We start from the raw sequence: 17,720 nt of genomic DNA on the forward strand, positions 1-17,720 counted from the left end.
CCTAACCTGAGAGTCACAGCCCAAAATCTATCCTCGTCCCTGCACGCCCTTTTAGGCTGCAGACTGTCCGAGAGTGCCATCAAACCCAGTGAAGAGTGCCTAATTTGACCAATCAGGGATGGCCTTCGAGAGGACCAATTGCGGGAAGATGCCTTCGAGATTGAGCCAATGGGAGCGCGCGCAGTAGAGAGCGCTGCCACGCCGATGGAAAGGCAAGGCCAATCATAATGGCCCGCGCAATCTGGGCGGCGGTGATGCGGGTCCCCGGTTGGGTCCTCTCGGGTTTGCCCGGGCGACCTGGCTGCCGACCCCGGGGACCCCAAGCAATGGCTTGTTCTCCACCCCGCGTTCCTCCTGACTCCTGTGGGATCGGAAACTGTGCCTGTGACGGGAAAGGGGCTCCTTCTGGGCGGCAGACCCGGCTGCAGTTCCCATGGAAACTGCTGGCTTCTGGTTGTGCGGGGAGAGCGAAGGGGACTTAGCCTTGCGGGATGGCTCGCGGGGGCGGCCCCAGCAGAGGGACTCGCTCATCCTCGCCGACTCATCCGTCCCCAGCTGGAGTAGCCCCCGGTCCGAAGAATGAAATGAGGCCTAGCTGCGGCTCCGCCCCCACGAGCTGGTGAGGAGCCGGCGGGGCCAATCTGCGCGTGGCGCCACAGGGCTCCCTCGGGCACGTGCCCCGGCTCGCGGCTGCGGTTCCCCAGAGTCACGTGGCTACGGCCACCAGGGCCCACGAAGCTTGCGCGCCACCTGGCGGCCGCGTGACCTGGACTCGCTCCCCGACCCCTCTACCTGACAGCCCGCAGGAGGAGGAAGCAGCAGCCTCAGCATCCTCCTCCGGGAAATGGGGCCAGGGCAGCCGCCCCGCCGCTGCCAACTCCCGTCCCCTCCGCGGCTTCCTGTTCCAGGAACACGCTGAGCCCGTTCTACCTCGGGGCTTTGGCACTGGCTGTTCCTTCGGCCTGGGATTTGCCTCCCCCGGCTTTCTTCAGGGAAGGAACCTCTTTGTCATTCTAGTTTATGCTCAGATGCCACCTCAGAGAGGCCCTCTCTGACCACCGACCCAAACTGCATTCCCAGAAACTAATTTCCGCATGGTGCTTGTCACAGCTGTAGATGCCATTCTTAGGGGTTTACTGATCATCTCCCCAACTGGTCCATGAGCTCACTGAGGGTGGGAATGAGTTTTCTATGAAGGATTAGGAGAGGACGTTAGGATCCTGAGTCCTGGGAGATGTTCAGTAGCCTCCAAGGCCCCCAGCGTTCCACACCTGACCCTGTAAGAGGGCGGAGTGTTTAGAGTTGCCAGGCCCAGGGGGCCCGAGGCAGTGCGGAGGTTAACAGGAAAGGCCGCTGTTCGCGTGTTGGGGCATCAGCCCCTGATCCCTTCTTGCTCAGGGAGGGACCAGCTTGAAGGCAGAGAGGGGCCCACCCTCCCCCAATCATCCAGGCCTAGGGGAAGGGCATCTCCTTTCTCACTCTTTAATCTCACTCTGCTCTCTTAACACAGTTCCAGCAGTGCAGCCCTCTGCGCCAGCTCCAGAAATCGGTGGGGTGGAGGGGCCCAGCCCAGGGGGCCCAGCCCTAGGGCGGGGCAGGGGCGCCTCCTTCCGGCCCGCGGTCCAGGCGGCCCCCGCGGCTGTCCCGGCCCTGGCAGGCTCGGGCTTGGTGTCCAATCAGACGAATAAATAGGGGCGGTTAGTGGTCGGGTGGATCAGGCCGGCTTGTGGTCCGGGTGGCTTTTGAGCGTGTGGAACTTGACGCTGTCTAGCTTCTCGAAGCGCTTCCCGCAGCGCTCGCACGTGAAGTTGTACTGCACCTCGGCCGTGTGCTTCTTCATGTGCCAGTTGAGCGATGCGCGCTGTCGGCACTGGTAGCCACAGATCTCGCACCTGCCGGGACGCCGGCGGGGAGGCACCGGGGGCGGGGTCAGAGCGGAAGGGGCCGCCTCGGTGGCGGGGCCCAACCACTAGGGCGGGACCGCCCCCCGAAGAGGGAGGTGCCAGCCAGGGTGGGAGCGCTCAGGGAATCCTCGCAGAGGCAACGCTGGGTCGCAGCCCTCCCAAGCGAGCTGCCCCGTGCAGGTCCAGGCCGGGATGCCCTCCCTTCCAGCCCCTCACCGGAAACCCGTCACTCACTGCAGAGGCGTCTCTCCTGTGTGCGTGCGCCGGTGTACCTCAAGGTGATTCTTCCTCTTGAAGGACTTGCCGCAGGTTTCGCAGGTGAATTCACGGACACCTGGAGGAGACGCAGAGCTGAGCACGCCGCGACGAGGGAGGGGGCTGTGGGGTCACTGGGGCACTGCAGGGATCCGGTGGTACGCAAAGCCTCTGAGCTCAGGCAGACTAGACCCCACACCCTCTGGGCGGACTATAATAATTAATCAGCTAAAACAAGGGCGACTAAGGCCCGCATGAGGCTCGGAAGCTGCCCAGGAACGCGACTGGGCAGAGCTGGAACGCAAACTCGGATTCCTGAGGGGCAAAGGGTGCAAACAGCCAAGCCAAAGTGGGCCTGAATTTCACCCTAAAATTTCAAATATTGGTGCGATTTCACATAAATATCCAAAGTTCTGGCCTCTCAAAAAATCTGAAGCCGTTGCTTCCCATTGGGCAGACACTACTGCCTCTACGACCTTCCCACCTCCGCCCCACCCAGCCCTGGTTCAAGGGAGTGCCTGGAGAAGATGAAACAGAGGTCCAGCCTCAAGTCTGCTCCCCTACCCTGCCCACCTGGGGTGGTTCACTGTCCCCTACTCAGTCCTGGAACAGCTCCCACATGAACACTGTTCGTGGGAGTGGGGAGGCCAGGGGCCAAGTTGGGTAAGAGACAGCCAGCCCCTGCCCAGCTCCACGTGCTTTATAATAGTAGATGTCACTGGGACCTGTGTAGCTCCAACTTACTAACTACTGGGGAGGTGCCCACTGGGCACCAAATCAACTGCTTTACTTCTGCCTCTTACACCTGTCCTTGTGGTGGACATGGAAGAGGTTCGGAGAGGACCAGTCCTGTGCTCGGGTTTCACCCTGCCTGCCCCAGCCCTGGCTCCCAGGCCCAGGCCCCTGTGCCTGTGGCTCATGCTGCCAGCCCCGCCCCTGGCCTTACCTGAGTGGATGATCATGTGCCGCCGCAGGTGGTTTGATAAATAGAACTTCTTGCCGCAGCCAGGGTGAGGACACACTTTGGTCTTCCCTTTCCGATGCACGAGGTTGACATGGTTCTGGGGGCAAGAGGGGCAGGAATGGGGCTGTGGATGCCACCAGCCCACCTCTGCAGCTATCCCATTGGGAGGAACAGATGAAGGTTGGCTAGGGCCGGCCTCCCTGGAAGAGGGAAGAGGGGTGCCTTTGCCCTTGGGAGAGACTCCCAGCTCTGAGCTGGTGCCCAAGGGCACAACTGGGGTCAAACAGCAGTTTAACTGAGCACCTACTACAGCCAGACTCTGGCCTGGGGCATCAGTCAAACTTGTCATAACCCTGAGAAGGGGCCCAGCCATTAGCCCAGTTTGTGGATGGGGAAACTGAGGCTCTGGAGGCTTGGTCAATTACCTCCCCAGTATTTGACCCATCTCACAGGTGGGCAGTGGCAGGGCTAGGTCTGGAGTCCAGGGCTGTCAGCCCCACGGTGGCTCTTTGCACCGTGATGCTAAGCTGCCCCCAGGGGCTGGAGCAGGGAGCCCCCAAGTCATCCATTCCTTCATTCTTTCATTCTTTAACTCACTAGCCCGACTGGAGCTCCAGTGCCCAGCACCAGGCCTGGTACCTGCTAGGTGCTCAGTATGTACTTAATGCAAACGTGACTCGGCAAATTCAAAGTTCTTCTGGTGCAGTGTCTTATGCCAGGAGTGGGGACATGATAGAACTCTGTCTTTGCTCTCAGGACACCCTGTCCAGACTCCAGAGGGCCAACTGCAGGGATGTCCTGGTAGTGCACTGACCTGGGGCACGCAGGCCCCGCAAGTCCTGGGGGATGAGGGTGGGCTTCCCAGTGGAGGGGCGTCCTGAGTTGAGCTTAGAAAGGAAGCCTCCTGAACTGACAGGGTAGCTTGGGCAAAGACAGGAATTCCTGAGTTGAGGTGGCATGAAGAGGGGGAGTGTGTGGGGAACCACTCAGCCAGGACTGGGCAGCCAGCCGGGGTGTGTAGAGAGAGGCCATGGCTGGTTGAGGAGGCAGGATGGGTGGGCTAGAGAGCAGGGGGGTAAGGAACAGAGGTGATGCCTTCTTCTGTGGCTGATATCAGTGGGGGCTGGGTGGGTACTTGGGAGGCAGGCCATTGGCACCTGGAGGGGCTGGGTGGGGTCCTCCATGAGCCACAATGCCCAGACCCCCATGCCCAAGCAGCCAGGCACAGAAGCTGGCCCCCAGCCCACTTAGGTGGTGGCCTCACCTGGAAGCTGCTTAGGGCCACATAGACCTGGCTGCAGCCCTCGTAGGGGCAGTGGAACATCTCAAGCAGGCCATCGGCATCCATCACTCGCGACCGCTTGCTCCTCCGCCTCCTGGAGGGGAAGGGGCCCATGGCGTTGGGGCTCTGACACCAGGCGGGCTGCAGGCCCGAGGGCTGCTCCTCGTCCCTGCCCCCGCCCACCCCAGCACCCACTTCTCGGGCTCCTTGGGGATTTCGTAGATGATGGCTGACATGTCACTGCCATCCAGCTCCTCCCCGTCTGCCTCTGCCTCCGGCTCTGCGCTCTCAGGCACCGTCGCGGCCAGCTCTCCCAGCTCTGGGGCCACCGGCTCCTCCTTCTCCTCCTTCTTGAGCACGTACAGGTCCTCCTTCTCTACGGGGGTGGACACAGGGTGGGCATCCGTGGGGACCAAGGCTGTCGAGAAGCCTGCTTTGGGGCCACGCCTCGCCCTCCCCTTCCCAGGTCCCACCGCAGTGCCCACCCCGGTCTGGCGCGGCCCCCCAGACCTTTTTTGGTCTCAATGCCCGTCACAGCGGTGGGGTCCATGGTGCTGGGCTGACTGCCCTCAGGCTGTGTCTGGGTGTAGGCCGCCACACCCTCCATCATGGCGCAGGGTACCTCGTCGCCCAGGCCCCCTCCTGGGGCACCGTTGCCTGCTGCCACGTTGAGGTGGATGCCCTCGGCCGTGAGGGCATCGTAGCTGGGGCCGGCAATGATGATCACCTGTGAACCGGGCACCATGCCTGGCATGGGACAGCTGGCCACCACCTCGCCCAGTGCCTCCTGGGGCACGTTCTCAAAGAGGGTGCCAGGGCCCGGGCCCACTTGCACGGGCACTGGCACGCACACGACTGTCTCCAGGGCTTCGGGCCCGCTGCTGACTGGGTTGGGGCACAGAGGGGTGCCCTGCTCGGCCAGGCTCTCCACGTGCTGGACATCGAAGGGGATGTGCATGCCCTCCTGTGTGATGAGACCACTGCTGCCCGCCGGGCTGGTGGGGGTGACTGCTGCTGTTGCCACTGTCGCCTTGGCTGGCTGGCCCTCAGGGGGCTCCTCGGAGTCGGAGCCGGAGCCGGAACTGGATGAGCCGGAGCTGCCAGCCACCAGGCCGTTGCCCACTGTGGTGACAGAGAGGGGATGGTTACAGCTGAGGCAGCAGCAGGTGGTATTTGCTGGGAGGATCCCTGGGGCTGGGCATGGTGACTCTCTCTCTGCCATAAGCGCGGTCAGCTCTCAGGTCAGATTCTCCAAGTGCCCCTCTCCTTGGGACACTCTTCTGCCTCAGTCTCCAGACCCACGCTCTGGTTCCCTGGCTCCTCCCCAGTGGCTCCTTCTCAGCCTCCTTTGTTCTTACGGGCCTGGAAGGCTCTCGTGGGGGCCTCTCTTCAGCGCTCCACTCAGCCCAGGGTATCAGCCTGGCTGGCTGCGTTAAATTGCACCCTCATTCTTCACCCCAGCCAGGTGTCCAACAATTTAATTTGGTCCTGACATGATCTATCTGGAGACAGCATCACACTCCACAGGGAAGAGAGCTCAGTCCCACAAGACTGCCCCCACTTCAGATACCAGCCACAAGTCCTGGGTCACCCACACTCCTGGCTACAGCTTGGAGGTTCCCACAACCCCCTCCTCAGTGTTCATAATTTGCTAGAACTCAGAGCTCAAGCAAGTACTCTACTTCTGGTTACAGCTGTATTATAAAGGATGCAATGCAGCCACAGCCGACGGAAGAGATGGCAGGGCAAGGTAACTGGGCGGTGGGGGCGGGGCGTGGAGCCGCTGTGCTGTCCACCGGCACGCCACCCTCCCAGCACCAGGTGTTCACCAACCCGGAAGCTCTTGGAACCTTGTTGTCTAAGAGTTTTCATAACCATCTCTCTGGCCTCCATCCGCACCTGGGGGCTGGGGGTCGGGCTGACAGCTTCCACTCTCTAACCAAGTATTTGGCCTTTCTGGTGACCAGCCCCCACCATAGAACTATCTAGGGTCCCTGCCCTGAGTCACCTCGTTAGACTCAGCTGTGTTTTGACCAGGCTTCTTACCAAAGGGGCTCATGAAAAATGAAAAGCATTCCTATCACTCAGGAAGTTCCAAGGGTTTTAGGAGCTCTGTGCCAGGAACCAGGGACAAAGACCAAATACAGGCATATCCCATCTTACTGTGCTTCGCAGACGCTGCACTGCTTACAAACTGAAGGTATGTGGCAAACCTGCCTCGAGTGAGACTTTTGGCATCATTTTTCCAACAGGATTTGCTCACTTCATGTCTCTATATCACATTGTGGTAATTTGTAAGATATTTCAAACTTTTCCATTATTACTGTATTTGTTATGGTGACCTGTGATCAGTGATCTTTGATGTTACTGTTGCAAAAAGATTAGACTCACTGTGGATCCAGATGATGGTTGGCATTTTTAGCAATTAAGTATTTTTAATTAAAAAAACTGGGGCGGGGGGTAACTAGGTTTAGTTTATTTTAATGGAGGTGCTGGGAATTGAACCCAGGACTTCATGCATGCTAGGCATGCGCTCTACCACCGAGCTATACTCTTCCCCCTATAAAGTATTTTTAAATTAAGGTATGTACATTGACTTTTTAAATACATGATGCTATTGCACACTTAACAGACCACAGTATAGTGTAAACATCACTTTTATATGCACTAGGAAACCAGAAAGTTTGTGGGACTCACTTTATTTCGATCTTTGCCTTATTGAAGTGGTCTGGAACCAAACTCGCAACATCTCCTAGGTCTGCCTGCATCTATTTTTATTGCACTGCCACCACCCATACCCTGGTGCCTCCAAGTGGATAGTTCTTGCCTGGACCTCCAAGGAGCTGCAGACTCCTGCCCCCTGCTGCCTCCTCTGCTGCCCCCGGTGAGGGTCTTACAGACATCTCAGACTCTGCTTGGCGACTCTGGGCTCTGAATCTTCCTTCAGAGAAAGACAGCACCGCTCACAGACATCCCTGTCTCAGCGGATGGCAGGCAGCTCTGCCTTTCCAATTGCTCAAGCCAACGTCCTGGGGCTCTCCTTGACCTCTCCCTTTCTCTCACACCCACTTCCAATCTGTCAGCACAACCTGTTGGCGGTGCTTTCAAAATATATCCCCAGGCCGATGGCTTCTCCTAGCGCCCCCACACGCCCTGCTCACGGCCCCACCAGTCCCGTCGGGACCATGACGTCCTTCTTTCCGGGTTCCCTCCAACCATCTCTGTTCCTATCCTTGCTCCCCCTACCCCAGTCTGTCCTCCCCTCTGTGGCGAGGGAGCCTGTGACCACCTGCTCAGGTCACATCCCTCTCTGACTGAGAATCTGCTCATGGCTTCCTGTGGAAGAAGACAGGCCAACTGCTCACCAAACCCCTGTCTCTTCCTCCTGACACCTGGGTGGACTACACGTCCCAGCATCCTTTGCCATTAGGTGTGATGATATAGCTGAGTCCCAGTGGAATGTGAGTGGAAGTGAGCTATGTTAGGTCACAAGAGCTGGGATGCATCTGTTTCAGCAGCTGCAGAACTTACCTCAGTTAATGCCCTTCCCAATGCACTTGGCTTGGCAGCGAAAGCCCTCACCACAGCCACACAACCCACACATCAGCCCTCCTTACTTCCTCTCCAGCCCCACTGACCCCCCTCCCACGCCCAGGGACACTGAGCAGGTTTCTGCCTCAGGGCCTTTGCACTTGCCTCTCACTCTGCTTGAGATACCTGCGTGGGCTCCCTCCCTCACCTCCATCAGACCTGTCCTCAAATGGTATTTTTCAGGGAGGCCTCTGACCACCTTGTCTCAAATAGCACCATTTTCTCTCCTTTATTCCCCCCCCCCAATACTTACCACCTTCTGCCACACTCTAGGTTTTATTTGTTTTTATCATTTATTTTCTGCTTCCCCTCTAGACCATAAACTCCACAAGGATGGGGTTCCCTGTGCACCGGCCCCAGTACTCAGGGTACCAGCTGCTTAGTACACACTGTGTGCATGTTTGCAAACATGAATGAATCCACACCCAAGGCTATGATGAAGGCCAAGGGGACTGACATCCTACCTAGACATTTGGTGCTCACGTCCACATACAGGGAGAAGCTGGGAGCAGGAAAGGTGAATGACTGTCCCTTAAGTTACACACTTGTGACACAGTTGGGGCACAATCTGGGTACGATGTGTCCTACACCCCCAGGGGCTCATGGAGCACAGGCTCTGGAGCCAGGTTGCCAGGTGGGATCCCGGTGCCCCCTCCTCCAGCTGTGTGAATGGGGGTGCCTGACATCCAATCTGGGCCTGGGGATAACCTGGCACCTACACAGGGCTGTTTGGGGTATTTAATGAGTAAACAGGATGGCAGGGCTTTCAGGAAGCAGCCTCTCAATGTCTCCCATTATCCTTACTATCATACTGCGGCAGCCGGGGTAGGGTAGGGGGACTGCCCCTCTTTCTAACACCCTGTGATCTGCAGGGTGGACTGAACCCCCTGATTCCACCCTGAAGGAGGGGGCAGTTACCTAGCGAGTTGGGGGCACAGACAAGGCATGTGCCTGGATCCCAGTTACAGCGTCCAGCTGTTAAGCCAGCACTGGACTTCTTTACAGTTGATAATAACATTAAGGACAGAACTGGCTGTGCACCCAGTGGCCTCCCACCGTCCTGGTGAGAGGTCCTCTTTCTGAGTGAGAGACGGCAGGGCCGCCCTAGGCAGAGAGCTGGTAAGGGTGCTGCTGAGGGACCAGGGCTGGGACAGGCCCACAGCCACTTCCTCACAGCCCCCCAGAGCCCACAGCAGACCTGGCTAATTGATCCCAGCACTCATTCTGGAGAGCCCAGATCCAGAAGCCACTAGCATCAGGGTTGAGTTGGGCTGTAAGGGGATTCCTCTTGGTGCCACCTCCACCCCGGGCAGACCCAGCAGCCAATGGGCCAATCACATTACTTCCAGGGCTGCCTTGGTTTCCTCGACTGCCAAGTGGGGCTAATGACAGGGCTGTGGGGAGGACTCAGGCTGGCTGGGGGCAGGGCCTGGAGTTGGGAAGACAAGATGGCCAAGGGGCCGGCTGCCCACTGGGAGCCTGGCTGACACATGACAGGGCAGCCGTTGGCCAAGGTGCCCACCTGGAACACCTCTCGCCCACGGCTTCCCCTCGGCCAGCTGGGATGCCACCTGCTCAGAGATGTCTGCCAGCGAGGGCTCAGCCCCAGTGACTGACCCCACCCTCAGCTCCTGCAGGGCGCCTGGCAGTGGACCCCAGGCTCCTTCTGATGCCAAGCCCCTGAGGCAGGCGGGCAGCCCCCTCATCATCCATGGTGTCTCCTCTGTTCCCCCACCAGCGCCCACTGGGCCTTCGTAAATGAGTCCATCCCAGTCCTGAGCAGGCTGCCAGCTCCCACCAGACCAGTGTGGGTGGGATGACAGGAGAGGGGCTGGGGAGGGTGGGGCAATGGTGGGGAGAAAGGAAAGCGATGGAAACAGGGGTGAGATGGAGGACAGACGGGAGAGACAGTAGGGGGAAGAGAAAAAAGGAAGGAGATGGGAGAGAGGATGAAACACAGAAATATGAGTGCAGGGGATGGGAACAAAAGAAAGCCCCAGAGTGGAGAATGGGGTGTAGAGAAACGAGAACAGGCTGGAGAGAGGGAGAGGAGGCCGCCAGACACGGCCCGGAACCTGAGAAAGAGCCAGAGGAAGTGAAGGAGGACAAAGAGGCGAGGAGAGGACCGTGCCTGCCCCTCCCTCCAGATCCCAGGCCTGCCTGCGACTGACCTGGGCCCAGATGGGCAAATTGCTTCACGCCTCGGCTGTCCCTCCACAAGGTGGGGCAGCTCTCGGGCTCTGCAGGGACTCCGACACTGCAAGCCCATTAAGCAGCAGTGCCGAGCGAGTTGCTGTGGGGTCTGAGATGCTGGCTTGAGGCTGGTAGGGCCCAGGAGGGCAGGGAGCCCAGGTCGACACCCGACCCCGGAGGCTACAGAGCCCTAGAGACCAGAGGCCACTGTGTGCCCTCACCCCGAAGACCCACCTTTGTCACTCTCGGGGTCCGAGTCACTGAGCGGCTTCAGGGGTGAGTGCAGGTCTTGGAAGTAGCGGTGTCCGGCTTCGCACTGCCACACAGCCGTGGTGTACAGGCCGAAGGTGGGGTCCAGCTCGGCCAGGTGCGGCTCGTAGGGACAGCGGTGTTTGTGGTCCTCGTACCAGATCACCACGTTCTTCAGGCAGTTCACGTTGCGCCGCCGCCCTGCGCACACGGGGCCGGGGGCGTGAGGGGCGGGGCTCCGCCTGCCAGGACAGCCCGTCCCCAGAACCACCCGGGGCTCTACGGCTCCTGGTGACTGAGACACCCTCCTGAGTCCTGTCCACGCCTGTCCCCAGTTTACACATCAAGAAATTGAGGCTGGGAGATGCGAGACCCACCCTGGAGACAACAGAGACTGGCCAGGGACTGTCCTCGCCGGATAAGTCAAGTCAGATAAACAACAAAGCCTGGGGCACAGCAGGTGCGCAACACGTGTCACCTGCTGGTTAGGCTTGCAACCATCCTCGTCAACTCCCCGTCTCCCGCCTGGACCAGCTCAGGCCCTCGGCCCGGCTCCCAGCTCTCACCCTTGCCCCTGGCAGCCGACAGAGGGCGCCTCTGAACCCTCGAGTCAGGTCACACCCCTTCTCTGCTCAGAATCCACCACTGGGGATAAAAGCCAAAGTCCTCCCTGGGGCTTACTGGGCCCTCACTCCCCACCCTCCCCCGAATCACCCTGCTCTAGCAACAGGGCCTCCTGCCTGTTCCTCGGTCTTTCCCTCCTTGGCCACCCCTCCCCTTCCCTCCAGCCAACCCAACTCAGGGTCCTTTTTCTCCAGGTGGCACATAGATATCATCTGTGGTTATTTGGTTCCTATATTACTGTCTCCCCCACCAGAACGTCAGCTCCCCAAGGGCAGGGACATTTATTTCCCTGTGTTGCTCCTCCTGCGTCCCCAGTGCTCACCCAGGGTCTGGCCCACACAAGTGCTGGATAAGGGGGTGCTTCCAGGGGGCAGGCTCAGTGGAACCGCACTGCCCGGATTAAAATCCCAGCTCTGCCACTTCCTAGTTGAGTGGTTCCAGGGAAGTGATTGGCTTCTCTGAACCTCCGTTGTCCCTTCTGGACAGAGGGAGAATAATGGTCCCCATTCCCTGAGGGCTGCCAGGGAGGAAAAAGTGAAGGCATCCACAGAACCCAGAACAGGAATGGGCACACTGATAACAAGGAATGGTGTCTGTGATACTTGTGATGATCCTGGTCCCACGGCCGAGGGGGAGGAAGGTGGGCCCCTGACCTTCCAGCTGGGAGATGAAGAGGGGGCCCAGGAAAGGTCCTTGGACTGAGGGATGGTGCTGAGGGCCCCAACCGGTGATGACCATGGGGGACCATCAGCCCAGCACTGTCTCCTTATCTTCCTCCCCACCTCTGGGATTGGGGGTCTCAGTTCTGGCTCAGTTTCCACCTCTGAGAACTGTGAGAAGGGAAGGGGCTCACTGCCACCAGACAGCTGTCCCTGGACCATGAGCCCTCACCCTGCTGGACATGGCCTGAGACCCACAGCCCCAAGGTTCAGGGATCATGATGGGGGACACGTGCTCCAGCCCCCACCCTGACTGCCCACGCCCGGCTTCCCCCCGAGCCTGGCACACCACACACCCTTTAGGCCCAGGCACAAGCTGTTCCCTCTGCTCTGCCTGGCCCTCCCAGGCTGACTCCCACGCACTGGGCAGGAGAGCAGAGGCTCTAAGGGGACCACTCGGGAAACACACAGATCTGCATCTGCGGTCTAGTCTGGCTACTTTCCGGCTGTGCAGCCTGGGGCAGTGACTTGGCCTTTCCCCAAGAGGTGATGATGATAAGAGCCCTCCCCTACACCCCCTGCGCTGGGCACAGTACAGGCTCTGGTCCCCTCCGACATTCCTGCTCCAACCCTCCCCCTGTCCTAGGCCAGGGCAGGCCTCGTCTCTGGGCCCCCGCCCCCCTCCTTCCTCACCAAGGCCCTGCTCAGTCTGTCCCCTAACTTTCCCAAGAGACTCTGGGCTCTGTGAGGGCAGGGCTGGGACTGTCCCATCCCGCACAGTGCCTGGCCTGGTGGGCCCTCCATGAATGGTCCCTGAGAGCGCGAGCAAGGGAGGGAAGGAGGGAACCAGCAACAAAGCCACTTACTCCCAATACCACCCCAACCCTGGCTGCAGCCCCACTTACTTTTCTTTCGCTTTGGCTTTTTGGGGACTTGCTCCCAAGGCTTCCTGTAACAGAGAGAGGCAGTGGGGAGTGAACGCGGGGCATGACTGCTGTTGCTGAGAGGCTACAACTGCCAGAGCCGAATATTAGCGTCTGCTTCCCTGGGCGGCCCGCTCTCCTTCCCATGCCCCTTTCCTCGGGCTTGCTGCTGCACTGACGGCAGCCCCAGCAGGAGGGTCTACATCTCCACCCACCTCACAGAGTGGGAAGCTGAGGCTCAGAGGGTTAGGCTGCCTGGTCAGGGTCCCATGGCCGGGGAGTGGATTAATCAAGAGGAAGCTTATGGGGTGGGGGTACTGATCTAATCAAGGGAGCCCTTAAAAGGGCCCTGCTGAAGTCAAAGACTAGGGGTTGAAAATGTGGGGGGCCTGTGAGGGGCCAGGACCTGAGAACGGCCTCCGGGAGCTGAGAGCGGTGCCAGCTGATGGCCAGCAAGACAGCAGGGACCTCGACCGTACAACCCCCAGGACATGGATTCTGCCAAATCTCTCAGCAAGTCTAGAAGCAGGTCTCTCCCTAGGGGAGCCTCTAGATGAAGATGCAGCGAGCTGATCCCTTGATTTCAGCCTTGTGAGACCCTGAGCTGAGGATCCAGCTAAAATGTGCTGGACTCCCGACCTGCAGAAATGTAAGATAATAAATTTGTGTGGGTTGAAACCACTAAGTCTATGATCATTGGTTACAGAACATGGAACATTCATGGAGTCGGCCTCGGACGACCCCATCCAAGGTCCTGTGGATCTTGCCCTAGAGGCTGGCCAAGAGCCCTGGGGAGATGGTCAGCCCATCTGGGGGGCCAATGCTGCTAAGGACCTTGCCCCTGACCTTAACTGTCTGCTCTACAAGGGTCTTGTCCCTGCAACCAGCTTAGGCCCAGAGGCCAGGCCATCATGTCCCTCACTGCCTCCAGGGCCCTCCTCTCCTCCATCTCCCCTGGGCCCTTTCTGTAAGGGTTTTTTCACACCATGCTACAAACTGCCCGCATGGCCAACAGGGGTGGCCACCTTGCTCAGCCTGGCAGTAGTCGATCTGGTCCTAGACGGTCCAAGACCTGGGTTTGGACCTGTGTGCTCCGTCTACACGCAACCCCCACCCCACCCACCAACAATCTCCATCACCGCACCGACACCACTCTGGTTTCTCCACACTTGGCTCTCCTGCTTGGTCCTCTCCCCACACACCACCACTGCCCCAAGCCCCTCTGCAGCACCCCATGAAGGAGGTCTCACCAGCATCTCACATGCAAGCTGGCATCTGGCCCTTCCACCTCTCCCTTCTCAGTGAACGGCAACTGCAACTTTCCAGGTGCTCAGGCCCAAACCTGGGGGCATCTCTCATATCCACAGCCTTCGGGGAACACTGCTGGCCCAAAGTTCAACCACTTCTCTCCATTTTCCCACGGCCCCACCCAGGGCCACCCCCATCACCGTTCACATTGGACCAGCCTGCCTCCTTCCTGTCTCCCGGCTCCTGCCCTCCCCTCCCATGGTCTCAATGTAGGAATCTGTATGATTCTTTTGCTTTTCTTGTTAAGAGTTTAAGATGTAAACAGAAAAATTCAAACACACACAAAGTGAGAGAGAAAGAGTGAGCCTCCCTGAACCCATCACCTGATTTAACGACTGTCAGCTCTTGGCCAATGCAGACCTCACTCATTCCTCCCGCCACACACATCATGGAGAGCGCCTCTCTTAAAATCTAAGCCAGTTGTGGGGGAGGGTATAGCTCAGTGGTAGAGCGTGTGCTTAGCATGCACGAGGTCCTGGGTTCAATCCCCAATGCCTCCATTAAAATAAATAAATAAAACCTAATTACCTACCCTCTCCAAAAAAAAGGACAAAACAAATAAAACCTAAGCCAGATATGTGATCTCTCTGTTCAAAATTCTGCATTTAAGAAATACAGAAAATCCTTTTCTGGGAGGAAAAGCCAGAACCAGAGTCCTCCCTGCAGCCCACAAACCCCTGTCACCTCCCTGTCCTAGTCTTCTCTCACTCCTTTCCCTCACTCATTGTGCTCCAGATACACAGGCTTCCTCCCTGTTTCATGTACATACCAGCTAGGGTCCTGCCTCAGGACCTTTGGACCTGCTATTCCTTTGTCCTCGAACACTCTGCCCCTGGATATCTGCATGGCTCCCCCTGACCTCCTTCAGGTCTTTACTCAGATGATAACTTCTCAGTGTGGCCCACCATGACATCCTAACTAAACCTCTAACTCACATTCATGAATCCTCTTTCCCTATTTCCCTTTTGGTTTTCTTCCACAGCCCCCATGACTCTCTCACATGCTACATATTATTATGTTTCCTGTCTGCAGTAGACAAGCCTTTGCACATGCTAGCCCCTCTGCCCTCTAAACATCAGCTCCGTCAGGCGGCGATCTTTGTTTTGTTCATTGCTGTACCCTTGGCATCTATACAAGTGCCTGGCACACAGTAGGTGGTGAATAAATGTTCATTAAACAAATAAATGGGGGGGAGAGTATAGCTCAGTGGTAGAACTCATGGTTGGCATGCACAAGGACCTGAGTTCAATCCCCAGTACTTTCATTAAAAAAAAAAAACAACCCCCTAAGCAAACAAACAAACAAACAAATAAATAAATAAGAGGGCAACAGAAATTCCACTACTGACCATTGTTTCCCTTTGCCCACTGGCTGTTAGGAAGCTCCAAGGCAAATTCATAGCCCATTCACACTTCTTCACATCTCTTGAACCCCTCTGGTCAGGTTTTCACCTCACTGTGCCACACAACTGCCCTTGTCATGTCCCCTGTGACTTCTGCTTCAATTCAGCAGCACTGACCCAGGCCCCATTATGTTCCCTGTTTTTCTTTCTGTTTTCACCCTGATTTTCATTTCTGCCTTCCTGTCTATGTTTTACAGTCCTTGAACTGAAACCGTTCCAGGTACCACACGTTATATAACTGAACAACTAGAATAACTGGCCCCCTATCTCTGGTCATGCCTACTGCCCACAGGAGACCCCTCGCTCAGATTAGTGTATTTTCCTGACTGCTCATGTGCCCTGGGGGTGAGTTTTGCCACCTACTGCCTGGGTTGTCTCAGTATCCCAGCTCCAGTTCTGCAGGCCCACACAGCTCCAGCTCAGCCGAACGAGCTTCTGCAAATACCACTTTCAGCTTAAGAACCTCCAAGGGCTCCCAATGGCCAGTGGTTCTCAACTCCAGCTGTACATCAAGTCTCCCTGGAAGCTCTTCAGAAAAAAATACACGGTCTGCAACTCCACCCAGAACAACTGAATCGGAAACTCTAATAGTAGGACACTGGCTTCAGGTTTTATAAGTGCTCAGCATTTTCTGCCCTCCTCTTGGACATAAAAACCAGCCTGCCACCCTGGGGAGGGGGTGGGTACAATTCAGCAGGTTCTGGTTGATTCTTCGTCCTCAGAATCTCCCCCCAGAGAAACATGTGAACAGGTACAAGTGAAAACCAGGGCAGAACAAGGATTTTGTTGGAGCATTGCTTACAGCAGGGAACAAACATCATCGTAACAGCTAATACCTGGACTAGTCACTAAGTGCCAGAAACTGTTCTAAGCCCTTTGCTGTATTTTAACTCATTTAATCATCACATCAACCTATAAGATAAGAGAAAAATTCCATCCATGATGCTAGTTCTCAAGACCGAACTGAGATTCTGCAAAGGCCTCTGCCCTCCACCTGAGCAGCTACCTCGAGGTATCCTCTTCACCTGAGTCTCCCTGGGCATAGGTGCTCTCCAGGCGCCAAGAGGCTTAGGCGAATGCGATCTGGATTGTGAGGGGTCCTCTGGGAGCGTGGGACCTAGGGTTGTGGGAATGGGGCCACATATAGTCACAGGTGGGGCACTGGAACCTCATGAGGGGTAGGGTTGGATGGCCCGCGGTGTACAGTCACAGCCCCAGGCTATATTGTGGGAGTTTTAGGCGATAAGGCCTGTGAGAGGCCAGGGGCCAGCAGAGACCTCGGGCCATTGAAGCCTCAGGAGGCGGGGCCGCCCCTCCAGGGGACCGGGCCGTTAGAAAGCTTGGAGGTGGGGCCCGTACCAGGATTGGGCAGCCAGAGCTCTAGCGGGCAGGGCCAAGCGCCCAGGAGGCGGGTCGGGAGTCTGGGCACATCCTACGATTGGGCAGCCGGAGAGACGGGAGGCGGGGCGGCGAGCCTGGCGCATCCCAGGACCGGCAGTCAGAGACCCGGGCCGGCAGCCTGGACGCTGGGCGGGGTTCACAGGTGCCAGGGGCGGGGCCTGGGGGTAGAGGGGGCGGGACCAGGCTCAGCGGGGGATGGGGGCGTCTCCTCCCTCATTCCCTCCCTCCCTCGGGCCGGGCCCCCTCACCCGTGGCGGCCGCTACGCTGGCCGCGCTCCAGTGAGATGAGGTAGGCGGCGAGCTTGGCGTCGCTCCAGCCGCTGCGGCGCCGCAAGTCCACCCAGGGCCCGTGCGCCTCGCCCAGGTACACGCGCCGCACGTCGTACTTCTTCCGGGACTCGAGCCGCCGCCGGGCCCGGTCCGACTCCGTGAGTCGTGGCCGGCCCCGCGCCTTGCGGCCCGCCGCGCCCTCCTCGGCGGCCGCCTCCCCGCCTGCGCCCGCCTCAGCCTCCGCCTCCGCCTCGGGCTCCTGCGCCCGCTCCGCCATCCCCCCCTCCCTGGTTACCAGCCTCCCCCGTTGTTAGGAGCCCGGCCGGAAGTGGCGCGCATCTTCCGCGCCGACGGGAAATTTCTCATGGACTCTCACTGCCCCGCGGCGCCAAGAGGAGACCGAGAGCGGAAATTGCGCATGCGCACAAGCGCGTAAACCCCACTGTCCCTTTATTCCTTCTCTGTTAAACTTAGGCTGAGACGGGAGAGTCCATAGACTTTAGGGGACTGGGGGCTTCCTCCTCCGCACTTTTATCCTGAATGCATTGGGGGGTGACAAGGGAAGGGTGGCAGCTGTCAAGTAAAGGCAGAGAGAAAGTCTGGGCCCTGACCAGTCAACGCTGGTTGCTGGAGCCCTTGAAAAGCCGCGACACCAGGTATTAATGGGGCAGGGGAGGCCACACTGCCAGAGAGGA

General features: G+C 58.3%; 1 protein-coding gene across 3 annotated transcripts; it reads right to left on the reverse strand.

Moving 5' to 3' along the window:
- Positions 1–1,468: 1,468 nt before the first annotated feature.
- Positions 1,469–17,355, reverse strand: ZNF653 (zinc finger protein 653). Of its 3 annotated transcripts, XM_072947763.1 has the most exons (11): positions 17,004–17,140; positions 16,714–16,913; positions 13,220–13,283; positions 12,627–12,669; positions 10,424–10,639; positions 4,916–5,527; positions 4,601–4,781; positions 4,388–4,499; positions 3,106–3,220; positions 2,139–2,238; positions 1,469–1,892 (listed from the first exon to the last, which is right to left on the reverse strand). In XM_072947763.1, exons 2-11 carry the CDS (start codon positions 16,836–16,838, stop codon positions 1,715–1,717), a joined length of 1,746 nt encoding a protein of 581 aa, XP_072803864.1. In that variant the 5' UTR covers positions 16,839–16,913; positions 17,004–17,140; the 3' UTR covers positions 1,469–1,714. The 3 variants fall into 3 exon arrangements, with proteins under 3 accessions (XP_072803864.1, XP_072803862.1, XP_072803863.1); XM_072947761.1 differs by lacking the exon at positions 16,714–16,913 and having other exon boundaries at positions 17,004–17,343; XM_072947762.1 differs by lacking the exons at positions 13,220–13,283; positions 16,714–16,913 and having other exon boundaries at positions 12,627–12,670; positions 17,004–17,355.
- Positions 17,356–17,720: the final 365 nt, after the last annotated feature.

Source organism: Vicugna pacos, chromosome 22 (genome assembly GCF_048564905.1).
Source record: "Vicugna pacos chromosome 22, VicPac4, whole genome shotgun sequence".
NCBI classification, from domain to species: Eukaryota; Metazoa; Chordata; class Mammalia; order Artiodactyla; family Camelidae; genus Vicugna; species Vicugna pacos.